This window comes from Arachis ipaensis, chromosome B9 (assembly GCF_059453495.1).
Source record: "Arachis ipaensis isolate K30076 ecotype BB chromosome B9, ASM5945349v1, whole genome shotgun sequence".
NCBI lineage: Eukaryota > Viridiplantae > Streptophyta > Magnoliopsida > Fabales > Fabaceae > Arachis > Arachis ipaensis.
In genome coordinates, this window is record NC_142444.1 from 34,314,582 (window position 1) to 34,331,460 (window position 16,879).

The 16,879-nt window shown below is 35.0% G+C and overlaps 1 protein-coding gene across 1 annotated transcript; it reads left to right on the forward strand.

The window, feature by feature from the left end:
- The first annotated feature begins 912 nt into the window (after positions 1-912).
- On the forward strand, positions 913-5,728 carry LOC107619009 (tlg2p-like protein a). Its single transcript, XM_016321214.3, has 8 exons — positions 913-1,380; positions 1,989-2,271; positions 3,146-3,235; positions 4,311-4,388; positions 4,580-4,657; positions 4,741-4,806; positions 4,890-4,970; positions 5,096-5,728. Exons 1-8 carry the CDS (start codon positions 1,169-1,171, stop codon positions 5,201-5,203), a joined length of 996 nt encoding a protein of 331 aa, XP_016176700.1. The 5' UTR covers positions 913-1,168; the 3' UTR covers positions 5,204-5,728.
- Positions 5,729-16,879: the final 11,151 nt, after the last annotated feature.

Consider the following 16,879-nt stretch of genomic DNA (forward strand, 5'->3'; position numbering starts at 1 on the left):
GGGAAGGGGCTGCGATGGAGAGGGAGTGTGCATTGGGTAAGGGGTTGCGATGGAAAGGGAGGGGGGAGTGTGCATTGGGGAGGGAGAGGGAAGGGGGGCTGCGATGGGGAGGTGGGATTAGGGTTTGGGAGTGGTTTGCCAAGTCACGGCAGCCACGTTAGCATTGTGCTTGCCGGAGATTTGCTCCGGCGAGTTCGAGGACACGCTTGTCAAATTTTAAAATTTTTTAGGGACTATTTTGTCAATAGTAAAAGTCAGGTACTATTTTATCAGCATTAGAATCTTTTGGGTATCGATTTGGTAGTTACCTCAAAAATAAATTGACCCTAAACCCATAACATTTTTTTTCTTAGATTATAAAAAACAATGAAACCCATATCCATATTTTACGTAAAAAAAGCAATAGGCCCATGCAAAAATGGTCCACGAATTAATATCTTTAATATTAAGATTAACTTAAGCTAATCACAAAAAAATGGATGGCAACATGACGTATGGCTCTGACTTTGATTCAGTAATTGTTGAGGTTCTTCCCAGCATTGATGCCACGCGTATAGAAGTAGCTTCAGCCACATACTTTCATCACCTAAATAATCAATATGCCTTCATCACCATAGTATTGGCCTTAAATAAAGCTTAAATCGATCAAAATTTTTCACCAACAAATCAGTAGCACCTAGAATTGTTGAATAACTAATTCGCTTTATAGACGGATTTTTTATTTAAATAATTAAATAAATATTTTATTTTTTAAAATAAATAATTATAAAAATTATTATAAAATCTGTCTTCGGTCTTATTTCATTTACCGTGTAATAATTTTTATAATTATTTATTTAAGTAAATAAAATATTTATTTAATTTATTTAAATAAAAAATCCCTTTAGAGAACCTTGATTCAAAGTGAATGACAATTAATGGAAATTAAAGTCATTTTTAAAGACTCAAAAATGAAAGAAAAAGAAAATGTTCAGCAGTGATCCGGAGAGCACGTGACAGTGAGAGTCAGCGTGAAAGCTAGATCACGTGATCGGCGATCCCTCATTCCCTCTCCCCTCACGAGTGACGAGTTACGAAGAAGCATTTCATTCGATTTAATTTTCCGAAATCCCCAAATCTCCATTGATTTTCATCTTTCAGATCCTTCCTTCATTGTTTGTTCCCAAAAATGGCGACGAGGAATCGCACTCTCCTCTTCAGAAAGCACCGTGACGCATTGAAGAGCGTTCGCGCTCCTTCCTCCTCTTCCCTCCCCTCCACCTCCTCCGCCGGTGGCAGAGGGGGTGCCGCCGGACCCGTCATCGAATTGGTCAGCACGTCGCTCCTCAACCCTAATCGTTCTTACGCCCCTCTAAGCACCGACGATCCCGGTAGCTCAAGGTGATTTCCCGCAGATTTTTCTATGTTAATGCTTTTTGGATTTGGATTGAACGAAAGTGGAAACGTTTGAATTATTTCTTTTTCTTTTTATTTTCGATCTCGGATTATGATAAAAAGGTGTGTATCTGTTTACACTCTACATCGGAGTTTTAAGAATTGATCTAAATTGATGAAAACTCAAATATCAGTGAAGTGAAGGAAATATATGTTATCTCAGTGAATATGAGTGTGTCTAGAATTTTAACAGATGAATTGTCTGTAGTACACTTTCTTGAATATTAGTTAATATACTCATTTTCTTCTTCGTTTAGAATTTAAATGCTTGTCTATATCTATATATTGTACCTGGCTTATTATTGGATGTAATGGCATCTATGGATCTATCTAGTTAACCTCACTTAGTGGATAAAAGGCTTTGTTGTAGTTGTTATTGGTAGGGAATTCGGATCATGGTGAAAATAGGGGGTGCTTTTCTTATAGATTTGGCACTTGTTTAGGACATTGTGCATAGTTCAACTCTTTGCTTTTGTGTTTCAAATGCTTGCATTGCTTGAAGCTATTAAAAAGACTTTGAAATGGTGGGTTGTTCATTGTTCTTGTGAATGCAGTAAAGATCTAAATCTGGTTACAGTTGGATTACCGCCAGCATGGGTGGATGTGTCTGAAGAAATATCAGCAAATGTGCAGCGCGCCAGAACAAAAATGGTAGAGTTGGCCAAGGCTCATGCAAAGGCTTTAATGCCATCATTTGGTGACGGTAAGGAAGAACAACGTGCTATCGAGTCCCTAACATACGAGATAACTGACTTGATAAAGAGATCAGAGAAGAGACTGCAGAGACTTTCTGCTGGTGGGCCATCTGAGGATTCCAACGTGAGGAAGAATGTGCAGGTACCACGACTGAATAATTATCATATAATATCCATTTCGAAAGATGGATGTTCTTTCTTGGTATATAAGAATAAATGTGTATTATTCAACTCAAAATCTCTGAGCTTCTCAATAAATGAAACATTAAACGATTTCTTCTCTGGCATGACTGGTATGGTATTTTGGTTCTAAAGTGAGGCTTAGGTAATGACATTTTATTAAACAAATAAATCTTATATGTTAACTATGAGCTAGCTGATAGTCATTTCAGTTTAGCTGACATTATTCTTGCAATCAAGTTAAGAGTGTGCATACTACATTTTAGAATCAGGAGGTCTTATTAAGAGCACTTGCCAATGAGGGTTTCTGGACAAGGCATATGATAACTAACTACTAATTCCCCCCTGCCCTTAATATTTTGTGCATGTCACCAAATTTCACACTGATTTTCTCTGCTTCATAAAATAATTCTGGGCATGTCTTTGAGTTACATTGTTGGGGAAAGCACACACTAATCATCATTTTATTTCTCTTTACAAATTAGAAGATTTTCCCGTTAAACAGAAAACAGTTTTCAATTCTTTAGCATCCATGTTTATTTTACCCTTTTGCTATTGATGGTGAAATATTTTCGAACATTTCTTGATTTTCTGTACTGGTATGAGGAGGAAGAGACAGGTGTTCATCATTCATACTTATTCATTTTCTATTTTTCTTAGCCCAAAAGCTAGCTGGTCATTTCTCCATGAAATTGAGTCTCATATGGGTGCCTTGACATTCTATTGTTTAATCTTTATGTGTCAACACGTTTTACACATGTTTCTGTCTGTTATTCCATAACCTTCTTATTGGTAGTTGTGTATTATTTTTTTTATACTCTGTTCATGGATTGCAGCGTTCTCTTGCTACCGACCTTCAGAACTTGTCTGTAGAGCTCCGCAAGAAACAATCAACATATTTGAAGCGCCTAAGGCAACAAAAGGAGGTTAGAGAATTTATTTATTCAAAATAATTTTTTTTTGGTAACAAAGAAGTGAAAGATAATACAGTAGAGTTTATGTCTGAACAATTTAGCATCAATTTAGTAAATAGAAAGCTAATATAGTAAAAAATTATATTTTATTGTATTTTGTTCATAAACAATATATATATTTTTTGTTATTTTAAACTGCATCTCTCATGGCTTACCATTTCAATTGTTCTTCATTGAATAGGTTTAGTCCCTATCATTTTTGGGCTTTAATCTTTGCTGCTGTGACTAATTTGAATTTTTATCCTTACTATTAAGTACTGGTACCTATATTTTTTTTTTTTATTTTTCATTTGTTAGATTTTAGTTCTTATTCAATATTCATCAAAAGTAAGGATTTGGCTCCTCTAAAGTGCTGGTTGCACACTTGCACTGTAGAACATCTAAACAATTAAGATATAAGCACATGCATAACTATCATATAATTTGAAACCATTTATTATTTCCTTAATGAATCAAATGTTTCACGTTATTCTCTATTTTTCATGAAGGATTAACTCATATAGTTTGATACTTCAATTCTATTAACATTTTGGTTCCTTACCTGAAGAAAGCCAGTTTCAAAGATAGGAAAATATACTTATGTCCTGGAAAAAATATAAAATAAAATAATGTGGATTAAAGTCAAATATTGACAGCTATAGAACCGAAATCTACTTTGATCCCTTCTTATTTTGCTATTAGCAAGTGGTTTCTCAATCATCCTTTATGTCAGCCAGCAATAGGAATGAATAAGGGCTTATATCCTGAAAATCAATAATGATCAAATTCAAACTAGTGACAACTGACAACCAGATCTACCTTGATCCCTTTTTTTTGTTTATTTTATTTTTTGCCTATTGACAAGTGATTTCTTATCTTCCTGTATGCCAATCAACAATTTGATTGTCCTTAGTTTTGGAGGAATATTATATTGAAGCAAGCAGTAAATATCCGGAAGATATCTCAATTACTAATGCCATAAATAGTACTAAATAACTTATGGAAATTCTGTCTTGAAGTTTGGTATTGTCATTGTATGATGTTGCAGGGTCCAGACGGGGTTGATTTAGAGATCAACATGAATGGAAGTAAATCCACATATGAAGATGATGACCTGGATAATATGGTAATTCTTTTTTGCTTTTCATTTTGGATTTCTTCTCTTTCCCTCTCTTTCTTTTTGGGTTCTTTTTTTTGTTGTGGGAGAAAAAAAAGGGGGAGGGGATCCTCAATTGTTATCCATATAGCCAGTACTGGCTGTGCTTTAATAAATTTTAACGATTTTTTTGCTGATACAATCAAGTTATGTGTGTTTAGATATTTAATGAACATCAAATGGCCAAGCTGAAGAAAACTGAAGCATTCACAGTGGAAAGAGAAAAAGAAATTCAGCAGGTAGGCAAAACTTGCTATTAATGGTGTTTACTAATGTTGTGTTGGTTCTTCATGAGCTAAGTAATATATTCTTGTATTGATAGGTTGTAGAATCTGTAAACGAGCTTGCTCAAATTATGAAGGATTTATCAGTCCTAGTCATTGACCAGGTCAGCAGATACCATCCTTTAATTGGGAATTGAAAACTTTCTTATTCATAAACCCTTGAGAAATTGACATTCTGTATGTATAGGGTACGATTGTTGATAGAATAGACTACAACATTCAGAATGTAGCCACTACAGTTGAAGATGGCCTTAAACAGCTTCAGAAGGTCCTACATCTCTTCCTTTCCTACTGTTTTATCTAGACTATGTGTTTCATGCTCTCTCTTTAGTGCTTTCCACAATTTTCATCTCAGTTTCCGTACAATAACTATTTGGTTTATGGTACTTGCAGGCAGAGAGAAACCAGAAAAAGGGGGGCATGGTGATGTGTGCGACGGTGCTGCTCATCATGTGCCTTGTTATGTTGGTTCTCTTAATCCTTAAGGAAATTATCTTGTGATCGATGGCGGTATTTAATATTATTTCAATATTGTGGTCACCTTTCATGGGTGCGACCTTTCTACTGATTCTACCTATTACTGGCTTGGATGTAGTTAGTAATGCAGCTTGTCTTAAGAGAGGACCAAGGAGTTTGAAAGTAGCTAAGGCACGTGTTCTGGATGAAGAGATCTGAAATTGATTCTTTTGCAACTTGTTAAGCCAGATTGGAGACAACGGTGGAGGTGTGTTAAGAGGCTTTTAAGTAATTAGATATTTATGATACAATAGGAAAAGGATACATATGTAGCAGAAAATGTATAGTGTAGCAAAATGAATCTTCTACTGAACATTCTTTTGCCTCCGGGAGTGGGTGCTGAGTTCCTTCTCATGCATTTTTTTTTCATATTCTGCCAATTTTCCTAGGAAACTGTCTTCTTGTTCCTCTCATGCATCTTGCATTAAAAGGGGGTTATAATTTTTTTTTAATATGAATATATTTCTAGAAATAAAATGGATGGGAATTCTGTGAGGTTCTAGTTGGAAATGATGATTTCGGGTATGAATGCAACATGTGCGCTTATATTGATGTGAAAGACATCTAGGGTCCTACATCTGTATGAACACAACATTTTTCATTTATCAGAGCATTTTTGGCATATTGGAACATAAGATGAACAAATATTAAAAATAATTATCACATGATCTGCTGTAGTGCTGTATGCTGTAGTGCTGTATGTAGCCAACAAATGAGTCCCTAGAAAGAAAATGCCAGAGATCTAACCTAGCCGGGTTAACAAATTCTGCATTCAAAATTGCCGCATTTACGATTTGGCAGGCATCATCATTTTCAAGGGACAGGGAGGTTAAGATCTATGAAACTCTCTTCGAAGCTTTGCAGAACTCTTAGCCGCGGCAGCAACCTTTTAGGTGTTGATTTCTTCTGCTTTTGCCATTGCTTTCATCGTGTTGTGTCCTCCATGGGTATGCTGCTTCCCGCGCAAATTGGGAAGCAATTCTTTTGCCCTTCTCGCAGAATGTGGAGATTTTAGGGTTTAGATGCAAAATACCCCCAAAAGACAAACTATGTGATGAGATATGGTGGTGGTGAAAGATTGGAAATTGAGAGTGGAATTGAATTAGTTAAAATCATAAAAAATAATTTGAAATTTCAAAAAAGTTTTTATAGTTTCAAAATTTTCGTAAATCGGAGCCCATTTTAATGGATACAACTTTCCTTTGTTTTTTTTTTATTAGAGATGCATAATCTTGCTGCCTCATGGATTCTGTACTCCCTATTGTTACTCCTCATTTTAGAGATAAGCCTCAAAGTGGTCCTTGAAGTTTCACTCGAGTCTCATAGTAGTTCTTGAATTTAAAAATTACCCATATTCGTCTCTGATGTTGCACTTCGGGGTTCAAATTCATCCTTCCGGCACATTCCGTCCACCTGGCACCACCGGAAAGTTGATCTGGACTCCTCCGTGACACGCTGGACAGATAACGGCTAGCTGACGTGGATTAGTAAACTTTTATGGTATATTTTGGTCCCTAAATCAAAATTAAAAATTTTAATCCCCAAATTTAATTATCATTCTCTTCTCTACAGTAGTAACTCCTCTCCTTTCTTCTCTTTTCTTCTCCATATGGATGTGAAAGAGACTACAACTTCATTGAAAGCACGCATATGTTTTGTTAATTAAAAATCACATACTATGTCTTTGTATTTAACATTTTATGTACTCATTTAACTCTAGTTTAACTAAAATGTTTTACAAAATTTAATTTTATATTTTTGTATGATTTTACAAAAATCTATCTCTTGTATTTACGGAATTAAAGTTACATCGTTATTATTATATACTACATTACATTTTCTTTCGAATCCTTTTCCAAAATAACTATGCATCATGCTACAACATAATAACTTAGGATCATGTATATAATTTTAATTATATATAGTGGCCATTATAGATAAATTATTCAATTTAATTATAGAAGTGATACTTAGTTTTGTAAACTGAAATTTTTAGTAATTGTCAAAATAGTCATTGACTTTCAAAAATAATCAAATTGATCCTTAAATTTATAAATAGTGAATCTTTATTTTTTTTTTAATGTAACTGTCATTCACATGGTATTAATATAAAATGTTATATTATGACATTTCAAATTGTATGACATCTTCATTAAAATAATGTGTCTAAGATTTTATTATAATTAAATAGGTATTTTAAATTAATTAAGGATAATATTAGAGAAACAAAAAAAATAGCAAAAATTTATCTAATTTAATATTTATTATTTTAGTCTCTAATTAATAAAAAATTAATTAAGCAAAATAAATATAATTAACTAATTTAAGACACTAATTTAATCATATGAAAATATTAATCATATCATCTTTTTATTTGCAAATGTCATGCTGACATTTTAACATTTTATATCAGCATTAGAGATGAGTTAAGATTCACAATTTATGAATTTAGGAATCAATTTAGTCATTTTTAAAAGTCAACAAATTTTTATGAGCGTTCACAATTTTAGAAACTAAACTTTGCATTATTTCTTTAATTATATATATCACGTAATTTTTTTTTATATTATAATCTCACCATCTTTCTTACAGAAAAAAGGGATAAAAGTGGTTAAACTTGTTCAAATAATGGTTGTTAAGAAGACCCTAATTGTTGTTGTTATTGTTATAATATACTTCAACTAAAAATAAACAAAAAGAAAAATCTTGTGAATTTGGGATATAAAGATCTATGCTTGTAGAGAAAAGAGGGATTACTGTAGAGAACGATGATTAAATTTGGGGACTAAAATTTTTAATTTTGATTTAGGGACCAAATTGCACCATAAAAGTTTACTAATCTACGTCAGCTAGCCGTTATCTGTCCAGCGTGTCACGGAGGAGTCCAGATTAGCTTTCCGGTGGTGCTAGGTAGACGGAATGTGCTGGAAGGACGAATTTGAGCCCTGAAGTGCAACTTCAAGGACAAATATGGGTAACTTTTAAATTCATGGACTACTATAAGGCTCGAGTGCAACTTCAGGGACCACTTTGAGACTTATCTCCCTCATTTTATGTGGGAGTATCATTAACCCAACTTAAAATATTTACTAATTGAACCCCGTTTTTTAATTTTTGAAAAAACTGATAATTAAAATTTTGCCCCTCTAGTTTTGCTTGTTACAGTTTTTTCCTTTCCTTTTAATCATAATTTCAGAAATGAAAGAGATGTCTCTTTTAGGGCGTTTTCCCTAATCTTCGTGTTTTTGTCACATCTTTGTCGCTGCCTGTGCTCAGCACCGCCACCACTCTTACTGGCGTCATCCCACACTTTCCGGTCACTCTGCATTGTTGTGCTTCGTCTCTGTCCCTGCGAACTACTCAGGTTTCATTTTAATCATAATTTCAGAGATGAAAGAGATGTCTCTGCTAAGGCTTTTCCACTAATGTTCATGTTCTTGTCACATTTCTACAGCTACAGCGTCGCTGTTGCTGCCTGCACTCAGCACCGCCACTACTCCTTTTACTGCCGCCATACCACACTTCTCGGTCTCTCTGTGTTATTGTGTTTCGTCTCTGTCCCTGCGAACTACTCAGGTTTCATTTTACTTTATTTTGTTTTATTGCTTTTTCTAAGGCAATTTTTTGCGTATTTGGAGATTTTCCTGCTGTCTTTGCACCGCAGTGTTTATTTTAAGAGTGGAAAAGAAAATGCATTACCTTAACTGAGCATTGTAATTGGTAACAAGTACAATAAATTTTTCTTTGCAAATTTGTGATTATTAATTGGTGTCTGATTATGCGAAAATTTTAGATTTAACTTGAGTTGAAAAACTTTTTCTGAAAAAAAAAAAATGACTTGTTCCTTTGATTTAACCAAACCAACTCAATTTTAATAGAAAGTGCAATTTTCCCTTCCCTTCCCTTTGTTTTTGATTAAATAAGAACTTTGCATCATATCATATGTATAATTTTCTCTTAACAATTTTTCTTAACAAAGTTTCCAACCTCCTTGACTATTGTCTAATGGAGCTGCATTTATAGTGTTATATGTGTAAGTTCAAATCTAAAGGCATATTTGAATAGAGGAACATATTTAATTAAAAAGCCCCTTCATGAGATCCTACTTAGTCATAGAGGCTCCAAAATTATGTCTCAAAAATTTAAACTATTAGATAGAAATACATTCTTTAACTCTAATGATAGTAGTAGCCTTTAAATGTTTATCATTGATTTTATACAACCTTGTCATGGGTTAGGCTATCGCTTCTGGGTTGTCTTTTATTCTGGATATGTGAAGACATTGGGCAATCTTTGTTTTTCATTCTTGGCTTTTTCCTTCAATGCTTTATAGATAGATAATGTTATATTTATGTTTTAGTTGAAGTTTATTAATATTTATTAAAAATAATTGCTGCATACACATTTGGTTGATTTTATCATTTTTAGGCATATTAGAACTCCTTTTTCAAGACAAATTAATGCTTAGCCAGTCGCTATTAACTTATTATGACTAATGGCACAGTTTAAAAGATAATATTTCACTCTTTTTATGGTTTGGATGCTTGTCTCAAAACGAATTCGATATTATTTATCACTTATTTCTATAAATGTTGATGTTACTGTTCTTTCAGGCTGCCAACCATCCTTAAGTTACTTATCTTTTTGTTTCAATATCGATAACTTCCATTCTCATAACTTGATGTTTTAAATTTTAATTTATGCATAATTATGCAGGTGAAAAGTTTTCAAACAACAAATGAAAGACATGCTTCATCACAGTGATCAAAAGGACATTGAGTTAAAAAAGCCTGGTGCTTCTCTTTATACGTTTTCCATGCCAGATTGCTTTGTGTAAACAAGAAGAAGTAAGAAGTAGAAATTGTAGCTCTAGAAAATGTATGTTTTGAGTGTAAATATATGGCCTTTAAGAACATGTTCAATACCTCTAATTTATTTTTGTATCTTTTAGTTCGATTTTCTTTTATTATCGTCAATATTGTAGAGTTATTTTAACTAAAGTTATAAAAAGGCCACGAATTAAGTGTTAATTGTTATTTTCATTTAAGCTCAACAAATAGTACTTAAGTGTACATTAAATAATAGTAAACCTACATAGACACATTCTTAAATGTTGATTGCATCATGAATCATTCTTGGATCCCTGCTGACTGCTAAGTTTAGCATTGCAATTTAATAGCGTGAAGGCTATATTAAAAACTTATAATTTTGGTTCTTGATTTATCAATTAGAGATAGTTGATATTTGCATGAGCTGTCTAAATGACTACTTCCAATAATGTCATTCTGAGTTTTGATCTTATACATTGCATTGGATTTTGTGGTAAAACTTTGTGGAGTGGCAGCATGATAATATTTTCAGGTTACACTATATAATTTTTTTTTTAGATATTTTTACTTTTTTTTTTGAAAGTTAAATTATTGAGTTATTTTTTATTAGTTTTTACACTAATTTATCCTTCTTCTACATGTTACAATTCTATATTACTAATTTCCTTTACTTTGTCAGTTAATATAAGTTATTAGTGACCTATACATTATACTAACTAATTATTGCTGAGTATGATAGATACAATATAACTTAATCCAAAGAATGAGCAATAGCAAAGTTCAAACATATCCTGAATTTATAAGATATAATTGATCTATCTTAAGTTATATAATACAATATAACTTAATACAAATAATCATATAAAGCTACAAAGTACAACATCAATCATAAAATAAAGTCACACAATTATTACACCAGGATATTACTCTAATTTTTGAAAACCAATTGCATCTTCCCCTGCTACTTCAATGCCTAGAGCATTTCGATTGATGCGTGAGCATCTTTCCTATCTTTTCCTAGTGAATTTGCATTTAATTTGTTGAGTTTAATCAAGAATTAATTATCTTTTAGCCACTATGGATGCTACTTTGAGTCTTGTGCAATTCTGTTTATTTTAGGTAGCATTCGGTTGGATTTGATGGAGCTTCCGCAGAAAAAGAGAAGAAGGCTATATAGGGTAGGAATGGCTTAGAAGATGGAGAGGAAGCTTGCACAAATGGAAGGTGCACAAGAATTAAAGGAGACAACCAGCGAGGAGCGACGCGTGCGCGTACCTGACACATGCGCGTGAATTGGAGATTTGCACAGCGATGCGTACGCGTGACACGCGAAGAAGACCATCGACGCGTACGCGTGACTGACGCGTACGCGTGACATGCGCCAAGTGTAGAAAATGTAGAAAACACTGGTTATTTAATTAATTCTGATTTAAACTTTATTTTTATTTTAAAATAGGAAAAGATATTATTTTAGTTTTAGAAAATATATTTTAAATTTATTAGGATTTGATATAAAAGAGAAAAGAAACTTCTCTTCTGGGAATTCCATTCCACCATTATTCCACTTTTCATTCCACCTCAGCCCAATGGACAGTTTTTCAGAATCCTTTTTTTTTCTCTGAACCATGAGCAACTAAACCTCCATTTTTAAGGTTAGGAGCTCTATCTATTGTATGGATTGATACTATTATTTTTCTATTTTAATTCATGTATTGATTTATAATTCAAGAATTGTTTTCGTTCTTTATCTTATGAATTTGGGTGGAACGGAAGTATGACCCTCTTTCTAATTGAGTTCTTGTATAACTTGGAAAAGCTCTTTACTTGAACAACAGCTTGAAAACATATTCTCCTAAATTTCTAATTATCTGGACTTAACGGGATACGTGACATATAATCCTCTTATATTTGGGTAATTAGGATTTTTGTGGCATATAAACTAGAATTAAGCTTCACCCTCTAATTGGAATTAAGTGACCAAGGAATTGGCGGTTGATGAATTTTAGAGAAGACTAAAAAGGTCTAAGGAATTAGGGTTTAGTCACATATAGTTTGCCATGAATTAAATCTTGCATGATTAAAATAGTTAGTAAGAAAAGTCAATCAGGAAAATAGATATCTCTGAAGCCTTAACTGTTTTCTCCATATTTTATTCCCAACTTATTTACTTGTGTGTCTTCTGATATTCTGAATTTACTGTTTAATGCTTTTGAATATCAAAACACTCTTTTCTGTTTGTCTAACTAAGTAAATTAATCAACAATTGTTGCTTAGTCCCTCAATCCTCGTGGGATCGATCCTCACTCACCTGAGGTATTACTTGGTACGACCCGGTGCACTTGCCGGTTAGTTTGTGGTTGTAAATTTCGCATCAAGTTTTTAGCACCGTTGCCGGGGATTGATAGTGATTAATAACTACTAGTTGTTTGATTGCTTAGATTAGGCGTTTTAGTTTTAATTTTATTTAAATTTTGATTTAGTATTTTCAAAATAAATAAATAAATAAATAAATAAATAGCACTAATATTTTTCTTAATTTCTAAAATTAAGTTTGGTGCTTCCTAGTTAGTCTTATTTTAATTTTTTTTATTTAATTTGCCTAATAATTTCAAAATTTTTTGTTCTATTTTAATAAGCAATTTTCGAATTTTAGAGTTAATTTTTTTAGTATCTTTTATTTTATTTCTTTTACACAGGTTACCTCACTGAAAATTCTCTACACTCTGACGTAGAGATTCCCATCTTTTCTTGTCCTCTGTCTGTTTATGCGCAGGAACAGAGACAAGGAACATCTCTTAGACTTTGATCCTGAACCTGAAAGAACTTTCAGGCGACATTTGTAACAAGCAAGACTTTGCAAGGCTGTAGAATCCACTATGGATCCTAACAATGCTGCTAATGCCAATGTGGCAAATTCGAATGGGGATGAACAACAAAGGAGAGTACTTAGGTCTTACTCTACTCGTACTGCAGATCTTTATGGGAAAAGTATTGTGGTGCCTCTTATAGCTGCGAACAACTTTGAGTTGAAGCCACAATTGGTCACCCTGGTGCAACAAAACTGCCAGTATCATGGTCTTTTCCACGAAGACCCAAATCAATTTATTTCTAATTTTCTGCAGATCTGTGATACTGTGAAGACAAATGGAATGAACCCAGAGGTGTACAAACTCATGCTCTTCCCATTTGCCCTGAGGGATGAAGCAAAGCTATGGCTAGATTCCCAACCCAAGGAGAGTTTGGATACTTGGGACAAGGTTGTAACTGAGTTTCTTACTAAATTTTTCCCACCAAAGAAGCTGACTAAGCTTAGGGTGGAGGTTCAGACCTTCAGGCAGAAGGATTGTAAAAATCTTTATGAATCTTGGGAGAGATATAAGCTACTGACTAGGCAATGTTCTCCGGATATGTTCTCCAAATGGACCCAACTTGATATCTTTTATGAAGGTTTGGGTGAAATGTCCAAAATGTGCTTAGATAATTCTGCAGGTGGTTCATTGCACAAGAAGAAGATACCGGAGGAGACTATTGAGATTATTGAATTGGTTGCTAGCAACCAATATTTATACTCATCTAATAGAAATCCTGTGAACTCTAAGGCTCCTCAGAAGAAGGGTGTTATGGAAGTAGAAGCTCTTAATGCTATTCTTGCTCAGAACAAGCTTATGTCTTAGCAAATAAATCTATTGACTCAGCAGATGGGTGGAATGCAAGTCTCAGCTATCAACACCCAGAATCCACCGCAAGAGGTCTCTTATGACATGACAGGTAATTTTGTACAAAATGAGAATTATGATTATGCTTAATCTTTTTCTGAACAGGTAAATTACATGGGGAGTGGTCCTAGAAACTCCAATAATGATCTATACTCTAAGACATACAATCTTGGGTGGATGGACAAACCTCAGAGATCTCAGAATTTTAACAATAATTCTCAGGGCGATTTCCAACAGAACAACCATAATAACCGCCAATTTCAGTCTCATCAACAACATCCACCTCAGCAGACAAACTTTCAATCCCAACAAGATTCTAATTGGGAAATGATGAGGAGTTTTATGTAGGAAACCAGAGCCTCCATTAGAAACTTGAAGGTGCAAATGGGCCAACTGAGCAAGCAAATACCTGAGAGGTCTGCAAATACAATTCAAAACTTGGAGATTCAGATGGGTCAATTAGCCACAAAAGTTAATGAAATTGATAAGAGGACCATTAATAGCCTTCCTGGTAACATAATTCCAAATCTAAGGGAGGAATGCAAGGCTATCACCTTGATAAGTGGACAAGTGGCAAGTATGAAAGCACAAGTTAATGAGGAGCCAGTTGAAAAAGAAGCTACAGAGGAAAAGAAGGAAGAAGTAGAGCACGCCCCTCCAAAGCGTGCGAACAACCCATTCCCAGACTCTCTTGACACATATCCGACATTGCCAAAGGCTCCTGAGTACAAGCCTAAAATGCCATATCCTCAGAAACTTTAAAAGAAGACCAAGGACAAGCAGTTTTCAAAGTTCTTGGAAGTCTTCAGAAAGTTGCAAATCAATATTCCTTTTGGTGAGGTTTTGGAGCAAATGCCTCTCTATGTCAAATTCATGAAGGAATTGTTGTCAAAGAAGAAGCCTTTAAAGGGAGATGAGACAGTGGTCTTGACTAAGGAATGCAGTGCCATAATTCAGAATAACTTTTCAAGGAAGATGCCAGATCCAGGGAGCTTTCAAATTCCATGCACCATTGGGAACACAACCTTTGATAAAGCGTTATGTGATCTGGGAGCAAGCATAAATCTAATGCCCTTATCTGTGATGAAGAAGCTGCAAATCCAAGAGGCACAACCCACAAGGATAGCATTACAGATGTCAGACAAATCTATGAAGCCTACATACGAATTAGTGGAGAATATCTTAGTCAAAGTGGATAAGTTCTTCCTCCCAGCAGATTTTGTGATTCTTGACACAGGAGAGGATGAGAATGCCTCTATAATTTTAGGAAGACCATTCCTAGCCACTGGAAGAGCTCTGATTGATGTGGAAGAAGGTGAATTAGTGCTCAGAATGCATAATGAGCAACTGGTCTTTCATGTCTTCAAAGATATACATTCAGCAGGTGAAGAAGAGAGGTGCATACAGACTGAGCTTATTGATCCAAACTTTCAAAAACCCCCTGATGATACACCACAGAATCTGCAGCTCAAACCTCCCTTGGTGACAATCAACAAACCTCTCCCTGACATCAAACCTAAGTTTGGTGTTGGGAATACATCATCCACCGAGGGAGAGGGTCCTAAAAAGAAAATACCTAGAGGAAGGAAAAACAAAAAGATCCCCACTGAAGATTTCTCCCCAGGAATGAAAGTGGTGTTGACTCAAAATCCAGTGTGGATTTATACAGTAAGTAAAATCCTTTCTCTGGAGCATATTGAGCTATTTTATGGAGACACAGGAAAGAAGTTCAAAGTAAGGGGTGAAGAGCTGAGCCCTTATGATCCTCCTCCTTAGAGGAGCTGACCGTCAAGCTAGTGATGGTAAAGAAGCGCTTGTCAGGAGGCAACCCGATAAATTCGTATCCTTAGTTATTTTTCGTAGTAGTGATTTTCTTATTTATTTGTTTTTTATTGAGTTTTTACTGTTTTTCTTTCTTTTAAGTATGTTCTGATCATGCAGCTATCTTAGAACAGGAACCGAACACTTCGAAAAAAAATCCATCAGAGAGTTGGGCAGGAGTAGTGCTGGTGGTGTGCCTGGCACACAAGCAAGTCCATGCGTACGCGTCCCTCACGCGTACGCGTCGCTTGCGTCTTCACCAGTCCACGCGTACGTGTCCCCCACGCGTATGCGTGACCTTGTAAATCGGCGTAAATGGGTGTATCGCCAGAGAGTTATGATGGTGTGGGGCTGGAACTGTGCTGGGAGCATAAGCCCTATCACGCGTATGTGTCCCTGACGCGTGTGCGTCGTTTTCCCATCCTGGCCGTCCACGCGTATGCGTCACTGACACGCACGCGTCATATGCAATTTTGGCTCTCGTTCGTATCTGAACAGAGAGTTGTGCGTGCGCGGGGCTGCCCTCGCGCCATTTGCACAACCAACATCACGCGTACGCGTCCTAGACGCGTACACGTCGCTTAAATTTCGCGCAATCCATTAGTACGTGTGCCTTACGTGTACGCGTCGCATGCGACGCCTAATTGAACCACCTCAGCGCCTGATTTCAAATCATCCACCCCTCAATCCTAATTCTCTCTTGTTCTTTTATCCTTTTATTCTTCTTTCATCATACTATTTATTTTTGTTTTCAGTTCTTCTTTGCTTGAGGACAAGCAAACCTTTAAGTTTGGTGTTGTCGCTTCGCTGGTGGTTTTTCTGTTTAATTTTATGGCACCAAAGGGAGGTGAGTCAAACGGAGGAGCACAGCCTGAAGAATATAACTGTCACTAGGATAATTGAGGTGGTTAAATTCCTTTCATTCTATATTCCTTCCTGCTTTTACTATGTTATATTCCGGTTTCCTGCTATTTTGTCTCGTTTATTGCATGATCCTTTATTAGATAAACTCCTAGGTTCTAGTTTAGTTCTACTATTTTTTTTTCTTTTTCTGTTATTTGCTTTAATGTTGAAAGGTGCCTCATGTATTGCCTACTGAGCTTGAAATCAAAAAGAAAGAAGAAAAGAGGATGTAATGCATGAGAAATTGAGTTTATTTTTTTAAAGAGTAGTCTCATTTAATCAAATATGGTGGTGTTCTCTGTGATTCTGAATGCATGACATAAACCGTGCATGTTTGAATTTGAATCAAGAAATGTTGAAGTATAAGGAAAAGGAATTTAGAGAAGTATTAT